The 9,740-nt window shown below is 57.6% G+C and overlaps 1 protein-coding gene across 4 annotated transcripts; it reads left to right on the top strand.

Annotated features, from left to right (window-relative positions):
• The first annotated feature begins 2,136 nt into the window (after positions 1 to 2,136).
• On the top strand, positions 2,137 to 9,328 carry LOC127461899 (pineapple eye protein-like). 4 transcript variants are annotated; one of them, XM_051770099.1, is made up of 12 exons: positions 2,137 to 2,603; positions 2,701 to 2,792; positions 2,878 to 2,979; positions 3,136 to 3,260; positions 3,338 to 3,500; positions 3,587 to 3,786; positions 3,907 to 4,020; positions 4,153 to 4,343; positions 4,516 to 5,681; positions 6,905 to 6,996; positions 8,889 to 8,990; positions 9,278 to 9,328. In XM_051770099.1, exons 1-9 carry the CDS (start codon positions 2,561 to 2,563, stop codon positions 5,628 to 5,630), a joined length of 2,145 nt encoding a protein of 714 aa, XP_051626059.1. In that variant the 5' UTR covers positions 2,137 to 2,560; the 3' UTR covers positions 5,631 to 5,681; positions 6,905 to 6,996; positions 8,889 to 8,990; positions 9,278 to 9,328. The 4 variants fall into 4 exon arrangements, with proteins under 4 accessions (XP_051626059.1, XP_051626058.1, XP_051626060.1 ...); XM_051770098.1 differs by lacking the exons at positions 6,905 to 6,996; positions 8,889 to 8,990; positions 9,278 to 9,328 and adding exons at positions 5,973 to 6,269; positions 8,262 to 8,406; positions 8,724 to 8,755; XM_051770100.1 differs by lacking the exons at positions 6,905 to 6,996; positions 8,889 to 8,990; positions 9,278 to 9,328 and adding an exon at positions 5,973 to 6,359 and having other exon boundaries at positions 3,587 to 3,693.
• Positions 9,329 to 9,740: the final 412 nt, after the last annotated feature.

Here is a 9,740-nt window from a genome sequence, read left to right as displayed (position 1 = left end):
TACACATATATATATATATGTATATATATGTATATATAAATATACATGGGGTTTAAATGTGACTTGCTGCTTTCTAGGATTTTTGATAATTAGATCATGTAACAAAGACATTCTGCTGTGTCCTCTGGCCCCAGTGCTGAACAGGGCTGAGAAAGAGCAGATAGCTCTGTGTCTATAAGACTATAGAACTTGTATTCTGCCTAAATAATAGAGATCATATTTACAAATATTCAGAATGTGTTATTTGCAGGGTGAAATGTCCCAGAAGTTAATGAAAAGACATATATAACAGAGCAGACTTATGAAATGGATAATTTGTATTTTAAGAGATACTAATGTGTTTAAATATAATATTAATAATACTGTCCTAACAGCATTGAGTTTAAGGTGGTGGTTGTCATAGGTTTGAAAAGAGATGCTGGAATTTTCTTTTTCTTCCCTAGGGTCCCAATCCACCCCCCCCATCTGTTTCTTCTGGGATGGGGGGAGTTGGGGACGGGGTGGGGGCAGAGCGGGGCCGCACATGCAGGGGCAGGGAGAGAGGGAGATCTCCTGGGGAAGTTTGTGGCTACATGGAGAGCTGGGGGAGTCCTTTGTTAGGGGGCTCTTGGGCTTGGTCCAGGACCGGACAGAGTGGGAGCCTGGTCTTTGGCCACTGCTTTCCCTTTTCCTGAGGGGAAGTTTTTCTCCCCATGGGACACCTTCCAGAGAACGACTGAGAGAGAGAGAGAGAGACCAACCCATCTCAGAGCGAGGTATTCTGCTTTCAAGACTGTCTGTGGGGAAAAAGGGACTTCTTTGCTGGCTGTGAGCAGCTGTTGAACTGCCAGGACAGTCCTGCCTTCTCTCCCCCCTCCCTGGGTTGCCACAGGTTTCTCCCACCACACCTGGGGAATTGGGACTTTGTTTGTGTTTGTTCTGAAAGTTTTTGATTGCACCATTTGTTGTTTATTTAGATTTTGTTAATAAAAAGCTGTTTCTTTTCCACACTTCCACCTGAAGTTTCTTAATTTCTAAGTGGTAATCTTGTTAGAGTTACACAGTAAGCAAATTATTCTTTATATTATTGTTCAAATAGAGTACCATTGACCTCTCCAGTTGCGTGTTTGAAAATGGATTCTGTTTCCAGAAGTGCAAGAAGTTCGTAGGTCACCAGGGAGTTTGCTGTAACTGCCTGTCTGTGCTGCCATGGACCCCTGAGGGAGCAGGAAAGCAGCTGAGTGCACCAGTTCTGGAGCACGGGGTTACTCCTTCCCAGGTGCAGGACCCAAGGGTTGCCTCTGTGCAACATGATTAGGTGCCTCTGTGCCCAAAGCTTGAGCCCGCCCAGGACTCGCTGGACAGCAGCAGAGCCTTGTGGTGCCTCAGCCACTCCTCCCAGTCCATATCATCAGCAAACGTGCTGAGGGTGCTCTCCGTCCCTTCTGCCAGGTCACCGGGCAACCGGTCAAACCAGGCTGCCCCAGCACTGAGCGCCGCGCTCACAACCCTCTGAGCTCTGCCATTCAGCCAGGTCTCAACCCCCTCAGGGTCCACTCATCTAAGCCACACTTCCTGAGCTGCCTGTGAGGGGGTTCTGGGAGGCAGGGTGAAAAGCCTTGCTGAAGTCATGGCAGACAACAGGCACTGCTCTCCCCTCATGTACCCAGCCAGTCACTCCAGCAGAGAAGGCTAGGAGACTGGTCAAGCATGATTTCCCCTTCCTTTTATTCCACAGGCTTAGAGATGACATGCAGCATGAGCTGTTCTGTCCCCTTTCTGAGGATGGAGGTGACACTGATGGGCCTGTCATCTCCTGGGTCCATCTTGCTGCCCTTTTTGAAGACTGGAGTGATGTCAGCTTTCCTGCAGTCCTCAGGCACCTCTGCTGGGGAATCAGCGTCCCTGATGTGCTGGCAGTGTTCCCTGTGCCAGGGGCAGGAGCAGAGATCTGCCTTGGCCAGGGTCGGAGCCCTGGAGTGGCACTGCCTGAACAGCACTTTTTGTGCAACAGTGGCTGCCCAACAGTCCTCGGTGGCTGCCCCAGGGCCTGGCATTTGACCCTGCTCTTGCTGCAGCAGCAGCCGCCCGGCTCTGTGGTTACCGAGGGCTCGGAACCTCGGTTACCAAGGGACTGCCTCACAGTGGGTGGGGGGAGCTGGGGCCATCCCTGCCCGTATTTCAGGTGCAGGGTGCTGATGTCACAGTGGCCACTGTGACCCGTGAGGCCAAGGGCACAAAACGGGACTCTGGGCTCAGGCCCAGTGTCAGTGTTACCTGACAACGAGAGGAGAAGGAAGAGGAGGGACAGCCCCTCTGTTCCAAACGCCTCTCGCTTCTTTTGCACTACAGTGTAGTAGCACTTGGAGGAGACCTCAGTGTTCCTCAACCAGACGACAGGAGGAGACGGCAGAGAGAGACCGGGCTCACACAGGGCTGACCAGCGAGTCAGGGGGCTCTACGCCTCAGGGCTCTGGCCCTGTGTTGCAAACTCGTCTCACTTCTGCCTCAGAACCAGTGGAGGAGCACCTGGAAGAGACCTCGGTGTTCCAAGGACAGGGACCCACCGCTGACAGTCACCATGTCAGACAGGGAGGAGGAGACCCCCAGAGGGAGGGAGCCAGGTGAGAGCAAAGTGCCCCTCCCTCAGCCTGGCAGAGGGGCTGTCAGGGCGGGCAGTACAGGTGCCATGCCCGGGGCCATTGTCTCTCTCCCCTCCAGCATGCCTGCTGTGTCGGAGATCAGAGGCTGACCCGGACATCTGTGGAGATAAAATCCAGAAACATGGGATCTGTGCCCACGTGTTCTGCCTGGTGAGTTGCTTCATGGGCTCCCTCCACTTTTTGAGAGGCAGTCCCTGCCACTCTCTCCTCATCAGTGCATGTCGTTTTCCTGCAGTATTTTGCCAGCCTCCTTGATCAGCAAGAGAATGAACGAGTAGGACTCCAGGGCTTTCTCCCAAGGGAGATCCTACATGCAGTCAACCGGGCGTCACACAAGGTGAGAGCCTGACAAGAGCAGGGAAATCTGTGCCAGGAGAGGTTTGCTGGAGCTTAGCCCAGACCCCAAGCAAGAAAGCCCAGCCCTTCCAACCAGCTCTGGGACAAGGAGGAGGCCCTGAGGCTGCTGCTGATGGGGCTGCTCTGCTCTTTCCAGAGCTGCTGTATCTGTGGCCAGAGCGGGGCCACCATTGCCTGCTGTGAAACAGATTGTGACCTGAGCTTCCACCTGCCCTGTGCCAAGCAGGGAGGCTGTGTCACCCAGTTCATTACACCGTACAGGTACCTCCTGGCCCCTCCTTGCCACCACCAGGGAAGGGCCCAGCACTTCTCACCTCACCCACCCCTTTTCCCCTCAGGTCCTACTGCCCCACACACAGGCCAGAGCAGGCAGTGGAGGCGACTCCAGAGCCGGGCACCCAATGCCTCATCTGCATGGAGCCTGTGGAGGACAGAAAGACCTTCAGCACCATGGTGTGCCCAGCCTGTAAAACTGCCTGGTTCCACAGGGACTGCATCCAAGTAGGAGTGGTTCCCTCACCCCGGGGGGCACAGCAGGGGCTCAGCAGCACCAGGGCCTCACTCTGGCTGTTGTGTTTGTCCTGCAGGGACAGGCTCTGCGCTCTGGATTTTCCTCCCTCCAGTGCCCCATCTGCAGAAACAGGCCGGCATTTCTCGGGGAGATGTTCACCTTGGGGATCCGAATCCCCTTCAGGTTGGTGTCCTTCTGCCTGGCTCACAACACAGGGGGTGCAAGTGCTGTGCCATGCCAGGGCCTGCCCCAGCAGTCCTGGCCCTGCCCTGTTCCGTGAGTCCCGGGTTCAGCTTCCCGCAGGAGCTGGAAATGGCACAGCGGGAAGAGCAGGGACACCCTGCACCTGCCCGATGCCAGGGCAGAGGGAGCTCATCAGTTTTCCTTTTCCATTAGACCACCAACATGGGAGGAGAATGATGCGTTCGCCGAGCTAGGAGAGAGACACAGGCACTGTGATGCCAGTGAGTGCTTTTATCCAAGAGGCAGGCAGGAGGCAGAGGAGGAGGGGTAAGTTGCTGAAGCTGCATCCTGGGGCTCTGCAGGGCCTGAAGCAGAAGGACCCAGGAGAAGAGCTCAGCCAGATAATCCCATGCTTTGGACACTTTGTCCGCACCTCCATGAACCCGTTTGCTCCCCCAGGCCCTGGGAACTGCTCCTGTGCTCCTCCTGTGCTGCCGAGGGCACCCACAGATACTGCTCCAGTGTGCCAAACAGCATAACCAGCTGGGAATGTGACAACTGTGCTCGCCAGAGCATCCGCAGACACTGCTGTGGCACGACAGTCTGCACGGACAACTGTGATTGTGACAGCTGTGCTGAGCGCTTCACATGTAAGAAGCAAAGCACCTGAATGCCCCTGGGTCAGGTGCCCCTGGGCCTGGCAATGCGTGCCCAGGGTGGTCTTGGCAGAGCCTGTCAGCTCCAGGAGGGCTGGGGGCACTGCTCTGGCTTATTCTGCCTTGGGCCTGGGGCGGTCTTGACCTTCCTTGCTTCCCCTTACAGCCTCCGGTGAATTCTCAATCCTTGCTAGACTCATGGAGGAGTCTCCTGCTGTGTCAACAGAAGACGAGACCATCACCCCCAGCACCAGCCAACAGGCAGCATCAGAGCAGTCTCTGGAATCTCCCTCAGAGGAGATGAGCAGCCCCAGCCTCTATAGTTGGGTAACATCAAGGCCATCCCACAGCAACATCCCAGAAACTGAGGACAGCAGCTGCTCTCGCAGTCGGAGGCCTGACCGCCGGCAAAACCGCACCCGCCGGCAAAGTCGGCCCCAAAATCCACAGCATCGGTCCAGAAGTCCTCATGACAGGAGCCACGTGCCGGAACCAACTGCTGCGAGGTGCAGGCCCAGGCAGGGACAGTCAGGAACATCCCGCAGGCCAAGACGCTCCCGCCGGCAAAGTCGTCCCCAAAATCCACACCTTCGGTCCCCGAGTCCCTATGACAGGAGACGTTCGCCACACCTCCGGTCCCCGAGTCCCCATGACAGGATTTGTTTGCCACCACCAAGTCCTCGGAGGCGCAGCCGCAGCGAGGAGGCATCAGAGACATCCAGCAACCGAAACCGCTCCCGCCAGCAACGTCGGCCCCAAAATCCACACCTTCGGTCCAGAAGTCGACGTCACAGGAGCCATGTGAGAACACCAAGGGCTGGGAGCTGCACCTCCACCCAGGAAGCATCAGAGACATCCAGCAGCCGAAACCGCTCCCGCCAGCAACGTCGGCCGCAAAATCCACACCTTCGGTCCAGAAGTCGCCGTGACAGAAGCCATGTCCCAGCACCAAGTACTGGGAGACGCAGGCCCAGTCAGGAAGAATCAGGGACATCCCGCAGGCGAAGTAGCTCCCGCCGCCAAAGTCGGACCTCAAATCCATCTGGCCGCTCCAGAAGTCCCCTTGACAGGAACTGCACGCCAGCACCGAGTGCTGGCAGGCGAAACTCAAGGGAGACAGCAGCCAGGACTTCCCAAAGGGAACAGCACTCCCGCCGGCAGCGTCGGACCTCAAATTCATCCAACAGATCCAGAAGTCGCCGTGATGGGAGGCGTGATAGAGCACCCAGTGCTGGGAGCCCCACTCACCGCTCAGACGGTGAGACAGGGACTCCCCACTGATGCGTTACATGTCAGACAGGAAGGAGGAGGCCCCCGAAGGGAGGGAGCCAGGTGAGAGCAAAGTGCCCCTCCCTCAGCCTGGCAGAGGGGCTGTCGGGGTGGCCAGTGTGGGGCTGGGAGCGGTGGCAGGGGGAGGCAGGAGCTGTCCAGGCATCCCGGGACTGAGACCCTCTTTTCCAAAGCTCTCATGTTCCCCTTGACCAGGTGCAAGGCAGGGGCTGGCGGTGGGTGCCCAGGGTGGGTTTGGCAGAGCCTGTTTGCTCCAGGAGCACTGGTGGTACTGCTCTGGCCTATCCTGCCCTGGGTCTGAGGTGGCCTTGACATTCCTGCTTCCCCTTCCAGCCTCCAGAGATGACTTGGAGCTTGCTGGCCCCAGCATGGCCTGACTGTCAGGACTGGAGCCTTCTGATGGCTCCAGGGAACCCAAGAACACCAGCACCAACGCAGGAAGCCTGGTGCTATCAGGGCTGTCTCCCAGCTCTGCACAACTGGAGACCGTCAACCCCAGCACCAGCGCCCAGGTGCCAGCCCCTGCATCTTCAGCACCACAGACCAGCAACCGCCGTACCAACCGACAGGCAACATCGGAGCAGCCTCTGCAATCCCCCTCACAGGGGACGAGCAGCTCCAGCCCTGACAGTCAGATAACATCAGGGTCATCCCAGAGCAGCTTCATAGAAACTGAGGACAGCAGCTGCTCCAGCAGTCGGGGGCCTGACCACCGGCAAAACCACCCCCGCCGGCAATGTCGGGCCCAAACTGCACACTTTCGGTCCAGAAGTCCCCTGGACAGGACCCATGTGACAGCACCAAGTCCTGGGAGGCACAGGCCCAGGCAGAGACCATCAGGGACGTCCTGCAGGCGAAACCGCTCCCGCCTGCAACGTGAGACACCAAATCCATCCGGCCGGTCCAGAAGTCCCCTTGACAGGAACTGCACGCCAGCACCGAGTGCTGGCAGACGAAACTCAAGGGAGACAGCAGCCAGGACTTCCTAAAGGCAACAGCACTCCCACCAGCAGCGTCAGACCTCAAATTTATCCAGTGGATCCAGAAGTCACCGTGACAGGAGCCGTTTAAGAGCACCCAGTGCTGGGAGCTCCACTCACTGGTGGGATGGTGAGACAGGGACCCACCGCTGACACGTCCCACGTCAGACAGGAAGGGAGGGAGCCAGGTGAGAGCAAAGTGCCCCTCCCTCAGCCTGGCAGAGGGGCTGTCGGGGCGGGCAGTACAGGTGCCATGCCTGGGGCCTTTGTCTCTCTCCCCTCCAGCATGCCTGCTGTGTCGGAGATCAGAGGCTGACCCGGACATCTACCGATAAAGACTCCAGATAAATGGGATCCGTGCCCACAAGTTCTGCCTGGTGAGTTGCTCTGTGGGCTCCCTCCACTTTTTGACAAGCAGTCCCTGCCACTCTCTCCTCATCAGTACGTGTCATTTTTTCTACAGTTTTTTGCCAGCCACCTTCCTCTGCACAATGAGGATGATCAAGTAGGACTCCAGGGCTTTCTGCCAACTGTTATCCAAGATGTAGTCTCCCAGGTGGCACAGAAGGTGAGAGCCTGACAAGAGCAGGGAGATTTGTGTCAGGCGAGGTTTGCTGGAGCTTAGCCCAGACCCCAAGCAAGAAAGCCCAGCCCTTCCAACCAGCTCTGGGACAAGGAGGAGGCCCTGAGGCTGCAGCTGATGGGGCTGCTCTGCTCTTTCCAGAGCTGCTGCATCTGTGCCCAGAGTGGGGCCACCATCTCCTGCTGGGATGGCACAACAGGAAGAGCAGGGACACCCTGCACCTGCCCAATGCCAGGGCAGAGGGAGCTCATCAGTTTTCCTTTTCCCATCAGACCACCATGAGGGGAGCACTTTAATGCATTTGCCCAGCTCAGAGACAGACACAGGCACTGCGATGCCAGGGAGTGCCTTTTTCCAGGAGGCAGGCAGGAGGCAGAGGAGGAGGGGTAAGTTGCCAAAGCTGCACCCCAGGGCTCTGCAGGGCTTGAAGCAGAAGGACCCAGGAGAAGAGCTCAGCACCTCCATGAACCCGTTTGCTTCCCCAGGCCCTGGAACTGCTCCTGTGCTCCTCCTGTGCTGCCAAGGACACCCCAGGACAGTGCTCTGGCCTGAGGGACATCATAACCAGCTGGGAATGTGATGGCTGTGCTGGTCTGGGCACAGGTAAAAGGCAAAGCACTCTGCTGACCCTGGGCCTGGTGCCCCTGGGCCTGGCAAGGGGTGTCCAGGGTTGGCTTGGCAGAGCCTGTCTGCTCCAGGAGGACTGGAGACACTGCTCTGGCCTATCTTATCCAGGGCCTGGAGCAGCCTTGACCCTCCTGCTTCCCCTCACAGCGTCCAGTTAAGACCCAGAGCTTGTTGCTCTCATGAAGGACTCTTCTGACAACACCAAGGAATAGGAGACCATCAACCCCACTACGAGCAAACTCCATACAAACCGACAGGCAAATCCCTCTCACAAAAGACGAGCAGCTCCAGCCCTGACAGTCAGGTAACATTGGGGTCATCCCAGAGCAGCTTCCCAGCAACTGAGGACAGCAGCTGCTCCAGCAGTCGGAGTGCTGACTGCAGGTGAAACCGCTCCCACCAGCAGTGTCAGACCCCAAATTCATCCAGCAGATCCTGAAGTCACCGTGACAGGAGCCGTGTTAGAGCACCCAGTGCTGGGAGCTCCACTCACCGGTGGGATGGTGAGACAGGGACCCACCGCTGACACGTCCCATGTCAGACAGGGAGGAGGAGCCCTCCAAAGGGAGGGAGCCAGGTGAGAGAAAAGTGCCCCTCCCTCAGCCTGGCAGAGGGGCTGTCGGGGTGGGCAGCGTGGGGCCAGGAGCAGTGGCACGGGGAGGCAGGAGCTGTCCAGGCATCCCGGGGCTGGGACCCTCCTTTCCTCAGCAAGTGGGGCCCAGCTGGGGCAGGGGACACCTGCTGGGACACCCGTGCCCACAATGTCCCCTCCTCCCCAAGGCCTCCAGCCCTGCCCTTCAGCCAGCCAGGCAGGGACAGAGCAGCTCTTGGGGTCGATCCCGCAGGGAAGCTGCCCCAGCCCTGCAGAGGTGCCATTGTCTCTCTCCCCTCCAGCATGCCTGCTGTGTCAACAATCAGAGGCTGACCCGGACCTCTGTGGAGAAAAAATCCAGATAAATGGGCTCTGTGCCCACAAGTTATGCCTGGTGAGTTGCTTCATGTTTTGACAGGCAGTCCCTGCCACTCTCTCCTCATCAGTACGTGTCTTTTTTTCTACAGTTTTTTGCCAGCCACCTTCCTCTGCACAATGATGATCAAGTAGGATTCCAGGGCTTTCTCCCAAGGGTTATCCTAGATGTAGTCTCCTGGGAAGCACAGAAGGTGAGAGCCTGACAAGAGCAGGGAGATTTGTGCCAGGCGAGGTTTGCTGCAGCTTAACCCAGACCCCAAGCAAGAAAGCCCAGCCCTTCCAACCAGCTCTGGGATAAGGAGGAGGCCCTGAGGCTGCAGCTGATGGGGCTGCTCTGCTCTTTCCAGAGCTGCTGCATCTGTGCCCAGAGCAGGGTCACCATCTCCTGCTGGGATGGCACAGCAGGAAGAGCAGGGACACCCTGCACCTGCCCAATGCCAGGGCATAGGGAGTTCATCAGTTTTCCTTTTCCCATCAGACCACCATGAGGGGAGGGCTGTAATGCATTTGCCCAGCTAGGAGACAGACACAGGCATTGCGATGCCAGGGAGTGCCTTTTTCCAGGAGGCAGGCAGGAGGCAGAGGAGGGGTAAGTTGCCAAAGCTGCACCCCAGGGCTCTGCAGGGCTTGAAGCAGAAGGACCCAGGAGAAGAGCTCAGCACCTCCATGAACCCGTTTGCTTCCCCAGGCCCTGGAACTGCTCCTGTGCTCCTCCTGTGCTGCCAAGGACACCCCAGGACAGTGCTCTGGCCTGAGGGACATCATAACCAGCTGGGAATGTGATGGCTGTGCAACCCCAGCTGTTATCAACAGAAGTTGCCGTGACAGGAGCCGTGTGGCAGCCCCAAGTGCTGGGGGATGCACCCCCAGCCAGGAAGCATGAAGAACATCACAGACGTGAAACTGGTTCTGTCAGCAACTTATCAAATCACTTCAATAAA

This window comes from Manacus candei, unplaced genomic scaffold (genome assembly GCF_025592945.1).
Source record: "Manacus candei isolate 608988 ecotype Guabito, Panama unplaced genomic scaffold, ASM2559294v1 h1tg000115l, whole genome shotgun sequence".
NCBI lineage: Eukaryota > Metazoa > Chordata > Aves > Passeriformes > Pipridae > Manacus > Manacus candei.
The sequence above is the reverse complement of the archived record's forward strand: the minus strand, read 5'-3'. Positions and strand labels throughout refer to the sequence as shown.